Consider the following 16,596-nt stretch of genomic DNA (forward strand, 5'->3'; position numbering starts at 1 on the left):
AAGTGCGTATTATTACCAACAATGTGTATCGAATGTGATTTCTATTAGCAGTTTCTTACATTAGAGTAGCAAGGATTTTTGTGGTCTCTCACAGCAGAGCCCTGAGTTTCTCTTTTGCCGATTCTCTGAAGTTAAGTGGGCTTTTCTTTGCTGTGTATCTTTGACACAGTCCCAGGTGGGGCCGCTGAGAGAGATGGTGATTGGTTATACAAACGCGAGCACCAACGTCTCAGCGAACTGACCGAGAAAAGAAAAAAAAATCAACAAAGAGCCTCATAAAAGATCCCCTTGAAGGCTAGGTTTGCCCACGGCCCTCCCACCCACGCACATGCCGGGAGGACAAACCTCCGTCTTTGTGAAGAGCTCGTGGGCTGTGTGGACTCACACTGAGGATGCATCATAAAAGCATCTTTTTCTTTCTCTCCTTACACTCGAGGCCCAGCGGGCTGTCCCTTCATAACAGGCCCGAGGAAGGCAACAGGCAGCAGCTGCGCGGCTAACCGGCCTGCCTCAGATGTGCATGGCTGTAGATGAGGTCGTCGCTGTCCGAGGTGCTGAAGGGATACCAAGGGATTGGGAGAGAGCAGGAACCCCTCACTACAGGCAGCAGCCCTCTGCTCTTATCCCTTTCAGCATAAGTGCATCACATTAGTGGAGCGAGTGGCTCTGTGCTGTTTCTCACAGTAGTGCAGTGAGGGACTCTGTGCTGTTTCTCACAGTAGTGCAGTGAGGGACTCTGTGCTGTTTCTCACAGTAGTGCAGTGAGGGACTCTGTGCTGTTTCTCACAGTAGTGCAGTGACTCTGTGCTGTTTCTCACAGTAGTGCAGTGAGGGACTCTGTGCTGTTTCTCACAGTAGTGCAGTGAGGGACTCTGTGCTGTTTCTCAACTTAGAGCGGAGAGACAGTGTGTCTACCCGCTGTCTCAGTCAGTTGATGGAATTGGGGTCTTATCAGAGTCATGGCAGGAGTTTGCTATCAGGAGCTCAGGAAGATTGGATGTATCCATCTCACTGCTTCACTGCCTGGGATGATTAAATGAAACACACACTGCTCAGTGCTGGCTGACCGGTGATCCAGTGAACTTTGTGTGTGTGTGTGTGTGTGTGTGTGTATGTATTCAGGGTGGGAGGGTGCATTTGTGTGTGTGTGTGTGTGTGTGTGTGTGTGTGGGTGTGCGTGTGTGTGTGTGTGTGTGTGTGTGTGTGTGCGTGGGTGTGTTTGTGTGTGTGTGTAATCCCACAATAGTATGTTACAGATAAAGAATTTTTATTTCTTAGAGGAGCCTCGCTAGGTAATGGAGCACCCCCAGTCCAGTCTGAATTGGTTTTCTCTTGGCTGGGAGGTTCAGATCGTCAGATAAGACTTGAAGAGGACAGGGAGCAGAGCTTCACAGTGCTGCTCACCCAACTCCGCATTGGCACAGATTGAAATTCTAGGGTCCGAAGCACAAGTCTCGTATTTGTAAATCACACTTAATCTGCTCAATAGACTCCTAATTGGTGAGCTGTGGACACATGGCCAGTAAAACTAACCATTTGGTAGATAATGAAGTATTCAAAGACAAACCTACATTGTGTGAAAACATGATGAAAGAACTTAAACATGAGTTCAATAACCTAGACCAGATTAATGATGACTTTAGATTCACCTCAGTCTTTAATTTCATCAGTTAAATCTTTTTGTTACCTCTTTTTTATGTAATTGTTTTTAATATAGCACAATAAGCAGAATGAGAATATGAGATTTTCATTCTTCATGGCATACCTGGCATACATAATATCAGGGTAAATCATCCATCTAAACATGAAAAGCACGGAATTATAAAAAATGAACAGTTTGTTCAAATTCTGAGATTGCAACTGTGGTTGGAACGAAAATCAACGTATACAGGGTTCCCATAGGACTGAAGTTTGGAATAATTTTTGGAATCTTCCGGAAATACCCAGCAAGACCAGGGAGTGTACGTACCTGGGTTTTGGTAGTGGACCAGTTCTCACTGCCTCGATCTTCTGTGTTTCTATGAATTCTGAGGTTTGCGGAGACCCCGGCCGATGCTGTGTCCCAAGTTCTGTGCTGCACTATGCAGCATATAGCAGGGTTGGCTATGAGGCCTGCTTGATGAAACACCCCCAATAGCGCCTGTACTTGGGCTATATGATCCGCCCACATGCAGGAATGAATGATGATATTGCCAGTGTAGGCCGCTGCATACCACTGGCGAGGCTGGAGTGTCCTGTCCATCAGACACTGGAGGCCCATGAAGCCTGAATGGCAGAACCTGGTACTGGTATTAGACCACAGGACTAGTGAAAGTGGTCTTTTCCTTGTCAGGCTGAGCGAGGGGGACCTGTCAATACCCTTTGGTTAGATCAAGCCTAGTTATGGACCATAACCAACCCAGCCATTCAATCAGGTCATCTGCCAGGGGCATGGGACAGGCATCAAACTCCAACACTGCGTTCAGCCATCTGAAGTCATTGCAGAACCTAAGGGAACCACTGGGTTTTGATACGAAGACAATGGGACATGACCAGGGGTTGCATGTCTCCTCTATTACTCCCAGTTCTTTCATCTTCTGAATTTCATCCACTACTTCCACTTTTCATGCTTCAGGGATCCGGTGCGGTCACACGTTCGCCACAGTGCGGGCAGGCATCCGTATCTGGTGTTCTAGAGAGTGGTACATTCTGGCATAGGAGAAAACATGGTTCTGTCAGTTCATTCCCTCTCATCTTGTACCTGATGGGGACTCAAGTTGGGTCCAATCAGCATGACGTCTCAGGGTGCCAGGCTGGATTTTTTGTTGGTGCCTTTCCCATGGGGTCTTCCATCCATCTCTTTAACAGATCGTACACTTTCTGCTTCCATCGTCTGGGCTGGTCAACATGTTAGTTCACTGAACCCATTCACTTTCTGATGGTATGGGGTCCTTTCAAGGTGATGAGAAATTTATACACAGGGGTGTGGAATAAGATCAAGAAGATTCTTACTTTGCTTGAACTCCCAGGGCTGAGCAGGCAGGTTATAGGTCTGCTGTTAGGTATGTTTGGACTTCTACCATATGCTTCTTTTCCATGAGCATGATACTGGCAGAGCGGGAGAGCATGCCCTCCACATGCAGTGCTGCAGTGAGGTGAGAGCTGCTCCTTCCAGGCTTTCTTTGTTAAGCTGAGAAACTCTCTGAGCCTCTGACCATAGAACAACTTGAATGGGGAAAACTCAGTGGCCTGAGGTACTTCTATGATGGCAAAATGTACATACGGGAGGACCTGGTCCCAGTCCTTCCCATTAGCTATAATGACCTTTTGGAGCTTCCGCTTCAGTGTCTGAAAAAATTGCTCGCCCAGCCTGTCGGTCTGGGGATGATAAACAGGCGTCCGGATATGGTGAATGTGCAGTAGGTGACACACATCAAACACTTTAGCCGTGAAAGGCGTCCCCTGATCAGTCAGGTTTTTTTGTGGTATGCCCACCTGACTGATGAGGTTCACCAGCTCATGCGCAATGGCTGTTGAAGCAACGACCCTCAGTGGCACCACTTCTCGATAGCGGGTGGCATCGTCCAGGGTAACCAGGATGTATTTGTGACTGTGTTCCAACTTGAGGAGGGGTCCAACCAGCTCCAGGCTAATTCGCTGGAAGGGTGTCTCTATAATAGGGAGAGGAATGAGAAGTGTGGGCGCTGGTCTTATCGAAGAGATTAATTGACAGGTTTCACAAATTTAGCAGTTGTCTTTAATGGCCCACTGCATTCCAGGGCAGTGAAATGTGTCACGGATATGCTCCCAGGTCTTCTGTGCTTCCAGGTGTGTCCCCCCAGGATGTATGTGTGTGAAATGTAGCACAGTATGGACAAACGCTTGAGGTACCACCAGGAGCTCCTGCATCTCACCTCTCTTCTTGATGTTGTAGTATAGTAAACCACATCACCGCATCATTTCCTGTGTGGCCTTCACTCTCTCCATAAGCTCGACCATCTCTGCCGGCATGCTGTCTGACAAGCTTCTTCACTTCATAGGGTAGGGCCCAATGAAACCTCTCCATAGCCATCTGCTGTGTTTCTTGCCTGCCTGTGAGGAGCTCAGGTTGCAACCAGCAGGTGACCATGTGCATGAACGAGGCCATCTGGCTGTCAGTGTAGCTGCCAGATTGGTAGACCCACATGCCTACTTGTCAGGCTGCCGAGTTAAAGGACACACCCACCCTGGCCAGGATCTATATTTTTAGCTGTCCATAGTCTCCTGCCTCCAATGGACCCAGGTTGTGGTACGCTTGCAGTGGCATTCTGGTCAGAAATGGTGTGAAGATATTTGCCCAACACCTTGGATCCCACAGGTTAAGCTGGGCTATCCACTCAAAGGTGAGGTATGTGGAGGTTTGACCTGATGTCATCACTGTCATTCATCTTCATCAGCACGTCTTTTGGCTTGGAAGCAGGTGGGAGCAGAGTAGCTGAAGCGCCATGGGCTTGCATCACCTCTGTCAATCGAGTCACTTGCTCTGCCATAAACTGGGTGGCGTCTTGGTGAGCCAAATTGATCTCTATGAGAGCCCACAGGAGATCCTCTATGTTTGCAGCAACTAATAAATACAGAAAGCAGAGAGAGATAAAAAAAAAAAAAAGCTCTACCAACCAATACACAAAAAAGGGGAAACCAAGCTTGAACCAAGAATGTGGTAACTGCAATTTGCATTTACTCCATGCCAGGTGCCCTGGTTCTGGCTGGTGGGTTCTCCCTGGATCAGTTAGAATCTGCAACCACATGAGAAGAAGAGACTCACCCAGGGCAATGTTTCTCCCTGAAGTATGGGAGAAGACAGGTTTTATCCCTGACTTGATTGCCCCGGAAACAGCAGCAGCTGTGAGCTCTCGTTATTGATTTCAGGTGGGCTGGGGAGAGCCTCCCTGTGCCGCTCTCCGAGGGGCTGCCACTCAAGCGCCGCTATCCATGGTGCTGACTCGCTAGTCCGGTGGCTGGTTTGTGATGGACACATCTGGTGTGGGAGGGGCTGAGGAGCACTGCCCCTGCCACTATATATGTGTGCGTGTGTGTGTGTGTGTGTTTTAATGTATGTATTTCTTTTTTATTTTTGCCCACCATCACCCATACCTTTGGCAAACACCATTATTACCATGCTGAAATAAAGTACAACAGTACAAATATTTAAGCACAGATGGTGAGCAAATAATTAAGTTCTGTCCCCTGGTGACTCGCCTACCTTTTTATATATTTCTTAATCCAACATCAATAAATATTTGTGGACATAAATATTAAGAAGGAAGTCAGGGTTTTTAGACTGTGAAAGGTCACACTCTGTCTAATACGTCATGGTAGTATTCCCATTGAAGCAGTGCATATTACAAACTTTCTTGAATTTTTCTAAGAATAAATTTACAACCTCCAGAGTAGCTCAGTCAATAAATGTGGTATGCATTATGACTGCAACGATACATCCATCCATCCATCCATTATCTATACCCGCTTATCCTGAGCAGGGTCGCGGGGCTGCAACAATACAGCTAGTCGTATTTTAGCCCTAGCTGTATTATTACCAAATTGTGAGCGGGACGTTACAGTTTTGGGAGACTTCTGGCCCCTTCCAATCTTGGATAGGAGTGTTGCTTTAAGTCAGTGATCACGACCCACCAGCTGTCATAAATGGAAGATTCACCTTTCCTCCAATAGGTATTATTTCTGTCATATAGTACTTTGTGTACTGTAGGGTGTGACATACTTACTGGCAGTCTCTAAGAACTACAAATCCTGTTGAGCATAATATAGTCATTGGCTGACCTGTAGTGCTGTGTGTGCTGTATGATAATAAATAGTCACTGGCTCTCCTGTAGTACTGTGTGTACTGAAGGGTGTGAAATAGTCACTGGCTCCCCTGTAATGTTTTGTGGCCTGTCGGGTGTAAATATTCACTGGTTGACCCGTATAATGTGCGACCAGTAGAGTGTAAAATAGTCATTTTATTGGGCATAATATAGTCATTGGCTGACCTGTAGTACTGTGTGTGCTGTATGATAATAAACAGTCGCTGGCTCTCCTGTAGTACCATGTATACTGTAGGGTATAATATCATCATTAGCTGTCATGTAGTACAATGTGGCCTGTAGTGTGTAAAATGATTCTTGACTTGTATGACTTGACTTGAGTGCATAGGAGTGCACATGCGACATAGCTATGGGGCTCAGGAGGTCAGACCGATTGTCTGGCAGTCGGAGGGTTGCCGGTTCAAACCCCGCCCTGGGCGTGTCGAAGTGTCCTTGAGCAAGACATCGAACCCCTAACTGCTCTGGTGAATGAGAGGCATCAGTTGTAAAGTGCTTTGGATAAAAGCGCTATATAAATGCAGTCCATTTACCATTTACCATTTACATGCTTCAGCTACAGAACTGCTTGCAGGGGCATAAGCAGCACAGTGGTGAGAAAAGATGGGCAATTTGTGATTCCAAGTTGGGAAAAACACATAAATATTGACTAAACATGTTCTTGATAAGGTGTAATTCAGTTTTTAGGTAAGGTAAGGTAAGTGTACATCATTTTCTTGCTGGATGAGAACTTACAGGTTTAATGCAAGCTCGATATTTACCCGAAGGATTTGTTTGGTATCTGGAGTGCGTAATGACTGTAAAGCTGTGCATTGATGTAATACATTATTACACATGGGTTGTGTACTATGTGCCTGCAGCAAGGTCTTGAATTTTCTAAATGATTATGTTGAAGTTTCGTGTTTAATGGGTAAGAAACACTAAATCATGTTTTTGAGTTCTAAAACCGAGTATCCCATCTCCATTCGATACATTGCATTAGCCCTATTTGACGTGGTTCTTAAGATAGATGTCAATGAATGATACAGTTGGATCATTTTACTCTGCAACCACATAAGGACAGCACTTGAGTACAATGAAATTTTATTTTGCCAAAATACATTTATTGATACAGATTCAAAGCCATTTTCTGGCATTATAATAAAATAGCACTTACGGCTAGTTTGATCTACAATATGGGTCCCTATTCAGAATAATGTCAGACACAGATTTTATTTGATTTACTTATTTTTTGTTCTCCCTAGCTGGCTCCGCCACGTGCCTATGACACATTAAAGACCATCTCTGTCACCCCTCCCTCCTCAACCTAACTCCCTCCTCTGTGCTCTCACTCCCAACTCTAAAGCCCAGTTTGTGTCTTTAAAAATGAAGTGGGCGAAGACAGGTCAAAAGCTGGTGTTGCTGTACACTTTAACGACCTGCATACGATACTAATAAAATGGTATGCTGATATAATTATTGATTGGAGTTAGACTGGGCATTTATGAAATAATTACTGTTGTGAACAATGTTGTGCACTCATATAAAATGTTTATAATTATGCAGGTCACTTGGTTTTAAAACTTTTATTTGCGCATTTAAGGTAATGAATTCAATAAAGTTTGTGACCCAAACTAATAGTGGGTTATCTAGAAAATGGCTCTTAAGCTGGGTGGCTCATGCACTGCTCGAGCGCTCAGGTGGGCCCCAGGGTCGTACATCAAATTTGGACCGTGCCAAGCAGCGGCTGGCGCTAGCGTCACCCAGGCCGGGGGCGGTTTCTTGTCACGCGGCGGCGACCCTCGCTGGCCGAGCGGGCGCCCGCGAGTCCGCCCGGTGAGCCTCACGCGGAGAGTTTTCCCAGCAGCCCCACTGGAGAACTGCGGCGCGGTGTTAGCCGCCGCTAACACCGCATGCTTTGCGGGAGAGCGCGCGCTAGCCGGCGCTCACTTCTGTCAACAGCGGAGGTTACAGCATTGCGCTCAAAAGAACATGACATTCAAAAATTGGGGTGGAAAAGGGGGGGGGGGGAGGAAGGCACTGGAAGAAAGTCATGTAAAAGCCTTTCTTCTTACGCAGAAGCACTTCCCACCGGCGAGGCGTTTAGAACCCTGAGATGGCGCTGGCTGCCACTCAGCGGCGTCCAAAAACGATCATTGGAACACAGAGACATTTAAAAAAAACGTGCCTGCGGGGGGCGGGAGCTGGTCACTGTAAATCCTGCCTCAGAGCGGGAAGAAATCCATCTGATTGATTTAAAATGTGCTGTTGACAGAGGCTTTAGCCAACTGGTGTAGACTTTGAAGTTGTGCCGATTTGAAATCCCGCCCAAAAGTCTTCAGTTGCAATCTCTGTTCCTTTTAGAGTAGAACGTCTCCCAGATTCACTTGACGCGATGTGCACACTTGCGTTGTAATTGCAATCATGAACTGGAAATGTGCCAGGGAAAATTATGCTAAAGTGAAGTCGTATTGCAGGTTTTCATTGCCTTGGCACTTGTAAAGAATTGAATGACAGTGATATTGTGCATATACAGTATAATTTGAGTAAATGTGTGTGTGTGTGTGTGTGTGTGTGTGTGTATGTGTGTTTGTGCACATACAACAGCTTGGCTGAAAATGCCTAATTCTAATTATCTGGGAGTAGTGTATTATTTTTTCATATCCGTCTGGCAATGAAGCAGGGCTGGCAAAAGTTGAATCATCATTCTAAATGAATGTGAATTAATGGATCAATAAAACAAACATGGTTAATAATTTATTTATTTATTTATTTATTTATTTGTCATAAATAGCAAGTAACCGACCATTAAAATCATACTTGCATACAGTTTAATGATCTCTTAATCACATCTCACAGGGAACAAGAACATTCCACTTCTTTGCCCTGAAAAGACCCCTCGGTTGCTATGGCAGTATGTTTGGGGTCATGGTTCTGCTTCAAGGTGAAGCGCCATCCAATGAGTTTTCAGGCATTTGGTTGGATCTGAGCAGATAAGATGCTTCTGTACACTTCAGAATATAGCCTGCAGCTGCCATCAGCAGTCACATCATACAGTAAGTAAAAAACAAGTGAGCCAGTTCCAGTGGTAGCCATCCACAACACTACCTTCGCTATGTTTTATAGATGAGGTGGTATGCTTTGGATCAAGAACAGTTCCTTCTTTTCTCCACACTTTCCTGCTTCCATCATTTTTAGGACAGGTTAATATCTGTCTCATCTGTCCATAAGTTCCACTACTCCACAGTTTTTAAATGTACTTTTTACTTTTTATTTTAAAAGTCTAAACTGGGTCTGTTCTTGGTTTACATCTTGTGGTGAACTCTGTGAGGTTTTGCTGGTGCAGTATTCTCTTTATGGTAGTCTTTGACACATCTATACTTCATAGTAGAGTGTGTTCTTGATCTGTTCAACAGTTGAAAAGGCTTTTTCTTCACAATTGAAAGTAATCTTTGGTCATCCTATGCATTCATGCTTCCTGGCAATATATCAAACAGTTGATTTTGATGCACCGCATGCTTTGGTTTGTCTCTGATCGATTTGATTTACTGGCATTGACACTTGTTTAGTACTCGTGTTTGAGACACAGCAGCAACAGACTCCAAATGTAAATTCCACACCCAGAATCCACTCTAGACATCTTTCCTTAGCTTTTTTGTTCACGAAATAATGATGCAAACGCACACAGCTGGCCAAGAAACAGCTGAGTGGTCATTCGTCCCTTTACTTTTACTCCCTGGAAATGGAGGGACTATGTACAGGGCTGTAGTTCCTACACGGGTCACCCAGTATGAATCTGCACATTAACCCCATATTCATTGTTCTATTTCATATGCAATTTGGTGGAGTATAGAACCAAAATTTCATCACTGTCCCAATGCTTTTGCATTTAACTGTATGTATGTGTATCATATAGCAGTGTTAAAAGTAATATTCTGCCTTGCTCTAGTAAATAATAAAATGGTGTTTCTTATTGATAAAGAACAAGGATGTGTAAAGATATTGTGATCATACTGTTCACGCACACTCTTGGAAATCATAGGCCACTCAGTGGATTATCTGTGATCTGGGGGCTGGTAAAAAGCCAAATATCTTCTTTCTCATTTTACACCCAAATGCATTTTCAGTGACTCTAAAAGTGACGATTCTGCTCCGAACATGTGAACCAGCTACTTTGCAACTGTCGGTGAAGAAAAAGTAATTTCTGAGATGCCAGAAAAAATGTATTGAAAAGTATCGAACCCGTGTATGTGTGAGTGTTTAGGCTACACACATTTTTTTTTGTATGGTAATGAGCGGGAGGTTTTTCTGCATGAACTTTCACAGCATCGTGGAGCACTGTAAGAGGTGATAAAAACTAAGATTACATTGTATTTAAACTGTGGGGAGGATTGTGATCCTTTTTCAGATGTTAACACGCTATGGTTCACACAAAGTTATTATTTTTTAGATCTAACAGGCATCATATCTACTCTGTCAAAGTAAACTGTACTCTGTCATTGAATAATTAGTGAAAATCTTACTGAAACTAGAAATAATGATTTTTTTTTTAAAAAGGAGCATAATTTCAGCAGAACTAAAGGTTGTGTTGGGGCTGCCTGGTAATCTTACATAACCCGTATAAGGGGATTTTAGTCTTCCCCTGACTCGAATCCCCCCCTTCCCCATGCACACACACACACACAACACAGAGATTAGTCTATGCCACCAAGCCATGCTTCTAAATAACAATTATCACCCTCTCCTCTTCCTCATCTGTATCCAGATGTTGTCTCCTAGGAAGACACACACTCACACACAGCCACACACACAAGCACATGCTCACACATAGACACAAACACGCACTCAGGCTCACCATTAACACGATTAATTGAAGACTGCAGGTTTCCCATTTGTCATTTCGCTCCCAGTTTCCTTCCAAAACCTCTGCTTTTATGAAGCTGTGGCCCCGGTGGGCTCTAGCCACTCTGAAGCCCCTCCCACACACTCACTGACTATGACTTCCTTCAGCTCACCTGACCTGAAGCTGTCTGAGGGAGGCTGTCCTCTTTCCTTCCTGAAAACAGAGCTTTATCTCCTTCCCCCTCCTTTCTACAGTCCTTCGCTCTTTCTTTTTTTCCCGATAAGTTTTAGTTTCAGCAATTAGCAGCTCGGTTTGAGACAAAGCCCCCGGTCAGGAGCGAACTTTGCGAAAATTGTCTGCTTTGGTTTGGGAAACAGATTGCATCCCATGCTGTGGCATTACCCTGGGGACAAACAGACTGTGGGGAGGAGGGGATCAGAGAGAGAATTGTGGGTTCAGGAAGGAACAGGCTCATCCACTCTTACGTCAGCCTTCCGAACAGCATGTTGCTACTCTATGACAGAGATACGGATTGGTGCTTTGGGTACTGCATTCAATAAGGCATGCGGGAATGTGCATGGGAATCAAAATTTTCTGATATGTATATACATATTCACCTATACAAATGTGTGTGTGTGTTTGTGTGTGTGTGTTTATGTGTGCACACAATTTCAGTCAGGAGTCTAGTCAGGACTGCTGTCACTCTGAAGAATTACAAGATACAGTGGCAGGTGTGGATTGTAGCCTGTAATTTCATATGTATATGTACGCATGTAGTATGTGAAAAGATGATACAACTTGTGTGAAACTGACACTCATCATGCTCTTGTTTCATGTAGCTATCTATCCCTTCAGAGGTCCTGATATACTGAAATATAAAACAGATTAACTAAGTATTTATGCTAGATAATTAGCTAGTTATACCACACTATTTCACATAGCTAGTAGGAGTAATTTACCCTGCGATTTGTCACAGCTATAATCACATACCGTGGGTGGTGGTGGTGGTGGTGGTGGGGGGGATTGTGGCCTAGGTGGGGTGGGGGCACTGTCCGCCGATTGTCAAAGACTCAACACACGGATTCCCCCACATCTGAACCGGCTCTGCCTGCTATCAACAGAGCTAACGAGATAACGTAGAAAGCCAACAGGTCACCAGCTTGCTGGTCAGCTGTGGTAAAAAAAAGAAAAATCTTCCCACGCTACTGTTTACAAACAAAACGCAAGTTTTGTAGTATTGCCCACACACTTTCACATATTGCTTTGGAAATATGGAAAAGACATTTTTTTTTGCATAAATTGGTTTGTGACATTCCAGTGCATTTTATATTGAGTAGTTCATACATCATTCATCACCAACCCTAAACAGTGTGTACACCTATATAAGTGCACACTTCATGTACTTCTGTGCTTTGAGTAGTGTATACTTCCTTCAGTGCGCTGTAAATGGTATTTGCTTCACTCAGTATTCTTTATAGTATCCACTTTAAAGCTTAATATTTTGCTCAATACACAGTGAAAATATTCTTCCCCGCACAATATATGTAATCTTCCCTTCGAGCACATTTCCCAGCGTGTTAGTTTCTTTCACAGAGTTTGCGTAATTTGCACAAAACCACAGATTTGTTTGTGGATTCCTTGCAAGGCCAGGAGCAGAAGACGCTGGCTGGCCTGGCTTCACCCGCGGAAGCTTCTGGCGTCACGCAGGGCCCGCGAAGGTCCACAGAGAACACCGCGCGGTTCCGATGAGATTTCTATAACTTGCGAATGTAGAGAACATGCAGAAAAGGACTGTGTTTGGGCTTGAACAGCAGGCGTTTCTGCCGCTCCAATTCTGACAGGTGGAAGGTGGGAGAGAGAGGAGAGGAAGAGAGAGGGAGGGAGACGGAGAGACGGAGAATGCCGGCTGTGTGTTTTGATAGAAGAGTTCATCTGAGCCCTAAGTAAGCCTCATCCTTGCTGACGGCAGCGAGCAGATTTAGCCGAAACAAAGGGTCGGTTTTATCTTCGCCAGCCCACATGAAAAGAACAATTACCCAGCATTACTGTCAAAACATTATTCCCGTCTCCGTCCGCCCAGCCAGGGCTAATGACACCGCTGATATTAAAACATGCGTCATGTGAACACATCTCCGTATTTTCCCCCGCCTCTGACTCGTTTGTGCAGAAAAACGAGAGCGGGCTTTGAACAGACTTGACGGCTGCCACTTTACCCAGCATTCCCCAGTGCTCGCTAAGCATGAGTGAGAGGGCTGGCCGAATAGCACCGCTGTTCGCTAAACGGCATCTTTCAGAATGGGGAGATACTGTGTCTTACCTGTGAGGTGTACTGCAGGGAGGATCATGTCAGACACATGATTTGGGCTGCCCTTGGCCCTTCTTTTTATCATTAGGTGAATTTAACACCCCCACCCCCCTGCCCCGCAAAGCCCTCTCTCCTCTTAACCACACACCAGCCCCCACCCACCCCCATGGAGAAAAAAAGAAGGAATGAATGTATGAATGAATTAATGAATGAATGCATGAATTAATTAAAAATTTTGTTTTTAAATTTCATTAGAATTTACATAGCACACAGAAATCCTTAAAACATTGTTTAGGATAGAAACACAGCATTTTCATTTCCATTGTGGTCCTCTGACATTTATATTTAGACATGGCAAAAACTTCCAATACAATGCTGTTAATGCAATACAGATGGATATGACAGGACACTACATTCCCCACAGGGCAGAGAGCGTACTGGAAGATTGGCAGATTATATAAAAAAACAATGAAGGTTACACAGTATTTAACAGCTGTCTTTTTAAGGATAATTTTAAGGCACCTGATCACCTGACTGGCACCAAACATCACCCCATGCACCAACGCACTGCATGGACCCATTTTTAAAACACAACTGGCCTCATCCCTGCCCTCCTCCATTCCCTCGGCAGTTCCAAGCGACGGTGAACGAGGGCTGGACGGGCGTGGTCCTGAACCTGACGGTGGACGACCGGGACGACCCGGCAACCGGGGCGTGGCGGGCGGTCTACTCCATCATTAACGGGAACACGGGTCAGAGCTTCGAGGTGCACACCAACCTGGACAACAACGAGGGCATGCTGTATGTGGTGAAGGTACGGGAACCAGGAGGTGCCATGTTTTCAGTGTACTGTACTCAATACAGTACTGTGAGTAAATGAGAAGAGCTTCATAAAATGTACTATTATTATTATTATTATTATTATCATCATCATCATCACCTCCTATTCTATAAAACAAACCTGAAGTAAATATTTGAAGTGGTATTTTCAATTTTTCTGTGTACACTAGGAAGCTGTAACAAGCAAGCTGCCAGCATTGTATTTCCCTGTGCAACAACCATCTTTCTTCATTATGGTGTGGAAGTCACTGGTGTGAGTCTCTGCCATTAGAATCTATAAAAGCAGTGGAATGCTATCGAAATGGAATGTGCAGTACAATCCAGCTTCCAGAGTAGAAAACAGCTGCCAGCGAGGAGGTTCAGTTTGAACTAATTCGCTGTCCTTTTTCCCCCCTTCCTCTTTTCTTTCAACCTCCTCCCGTACTTCTCCTCACATATTCTTATTTTATTATTCCTTATTCCTTACTTTCCATTTCTGTCCTTCTGTTCTCTTTCCTCCAAAATCAACCGCACACCACACCCCCCCACCCCTCACCCCCGCACCCTCAGCCACTGGACTATGAAAGCACAGCGTTCCACACTTTGCTGATTAAGGTGGAAAACGAGGACCCCCTGGTGCCCGACGTGGGCTACGGGCCCAGCTCCACGGCGACGGTGCACGTCCGGGTGCTGGACGTTAACGAGGGCCCGGTTTTCTTCCCCGACCCCATGACGGTGGCTAAGCGAGAGAACGTTCCCGTCGGAAGCTTCGTCGCCACACTCAACGCCACGGACCCCGACCTTCTCCAGACGCAGTCTGTCAGGTGGGCGGTGATGTCATCTGCACGCGTGTTACTGTACGTCCCAAAAGCCAGCCCAAGATCTAATAATCTGGGACTACAATGGACAGTACATAACAATAGCAAAAAAATAAGTTTATTTAAAAAATAAGGACAAAAAAAAACAGAACACATGTGCAGGTTAACAGGATGGTTCAGGCAAGAAACAGGCCAGAACTAGACTACTCCTTATCTAAAAGAAAGCATAGTGCTAAACCTCCTTGCTTGGGCAAAGCAAAAGGGGTGAGACTTCCGGCAAATACTCTCCCTACTTCGGCCTACCTATCCAAAAAGGTGCTAAAAACAAGAAAGAAAAGAACTGCCTGACCAGCAGTAACCTCCAACAGGAAAAGTACCCAAACAAAACTTAAACAGAAATCAAAACAGCTGCAAATTCTAAAACCACAAGGGAGTCTAAAGCGGTCAAAAGATTATCTCTAAAAGGGGTCTCAAAGGTGAGTCTATAAGAGTCAAAGGGGATCTCTAAAAGGGGATCTCTAAATCTCTTTCAGATTGCATTTACACATTTGGGCTGTCAGTTGGACACAGGTGCACATCATCAGCAATCAAGTCCTCTATTTTTTGGATTTTTCAGAAACGTCTAATGGCTGTCTGATGAGCTAGCAGGCTGTTCCAGTCACTCAGTGTGTTAATATTAAAGGCCTTTTGCCAAGTTCATTACATGTACTGTTTGTCTTAGAGAATAGCAACTGTCTTACTGAATTAAAACTTTTAAATAGTTGAGAGCGTTCAAGTAGATAGACTTAAAATAATCCAATAAGTCTCCAGAAATATAACCACTTGAGCATACATTACGCAGTTTTTACAGTGTCCTCAGAGTTCTCTGTAATTGTGAATCATATTTATTTTGGGTTGCAATGAACCCACTGTCCACAGTAGGACTGCAAAGTGCAACCAACATTCTCCTTGTGCTTTCAGGGAAAAAACAGTGTGAACTTTAAATATGCGTCAAATCTCATTTCACATGTGGCATTTACCAAATTCATCTATCAACATTCCTGAATGTTCTTTTAAAAATACATTTTGACAGCAAAATGAATTCCTTAAGGATTCCTTAAGGTGAAAATACATGGCAAGTAAGGAACTTGGTTGATTGCAGTGAAGGTTAATTAACTTTTCAGGATGACTTGAGATGAGATGAGAGAGACAGAGAAAGAGAGAGAGGGAAGAAAATAAAGGAAGCATTCTGTATTAAAAAGTGCACAGTATTTTTTCATTAGAACGGTGTATGGAAATGGAAAAGTTCATGGAAATGTCCAACATATTCAAAAACTGGAATTACAGCCTTTTTTCTCTTGAGAAATTGTTTGAAAGCTCGTAATGCAGAACTGAGCGCCAGACCTTGAGAAAGAGCTCACAATGATCTCCTTTGCTGAACTCTTTCCTGCTCTACAGCTGCATTACATACCTCCCCCCGGCACACACACACACATACACACACACACGCACACACACGCACACACACACACTTATGCTGCAGTGTGTTGTTTTGTGATGTGACTGTCAACTTTCACACAAAACTCGAAACATTAACAATGGTATGTTAAATAAAATTACCACCGTGTCTTTGGTGCAAAGTAAGTGTGGAAGTGATTCTGTGTTTTCTCATCAAAACCACTGTTTTTACTCCTGCTAAATGTTTGAGAAGACAATTTGACATGATGATACCTCACAGTGTTTGATATGAATGTGAATGTGAACATGCGTGCACTTGTGCATTTGCCGAGTGTCACTGTGCACTCACTTGTTAGTGTGTGCATGTGTGTTTGTTTGATTGTGAGTGTATGTACATTCATGCATGTGAGTGTGTGTATGTGTGTGTGTGCGCGCGTGCACGTGTGCATGCCTGTGTGTGTGTGTTTTTGTTGTATATTTCCTCCAGTGGCAATTTGAGTGCAACTGAACTTTTTGGATCATGTCTGTACTGTATATTCTCTTACACTCTTCTTTGAT

At 44.4% G+C, this 16,596-nt stretch overlaps 2 protein-coding genes across 3 annotated transcripts in view; both read left to right on the forward strand.

The window, feature by feature from the left end:
* Positions 1-16,596, forward strand: part of cdh13 (cadherin 13, H-cadherin (heart)) — a 456,795-nt gene that overhangs the window by 360,317 nt on the left and 79,882 nt on the right. For both annotated transcript variants that reach the window (XM_064335504.1, XM_064335505.1), the window contains exons 9-10: positions 13,596-13,778; positions 14,354-14,607. In XM_064335504.1, coding sequence (XP_064191574.1) covers positions 13,596-13,778; positions 14,354-14,607 — 437 coding nt within the window. The remainder of the gene's footprint in view (positions 1-13,595; positions 13,779-14,353; positions 14,608-16,596) is intronic.
* zgc:173742 (DNA topoisomerase 1) overlaps positions 1-16,596 on the forward strand; it is a 566,006-nt gene that overhangs the window by 342,855 nt on the left and 206,555 nt on the right. The gene's annotated exons all lie outside the window — the stretch shown is intronic.

The sequence above is a fragment of the Anguilla rostrata genome, chromosome 5 (assembly GCF_018555375.3).
Source record: "Anguilla rostrata isolate EN2019 chromosome 5, ASM1855537v3, whole genome shotgun sequence".
Taxonomy (NCBI): Eukaryota; Metazoa; Chordata; class Actinopteri; order Anguilliformes; family Anguillidae; genus Anguilla; species Anguilla rostrata.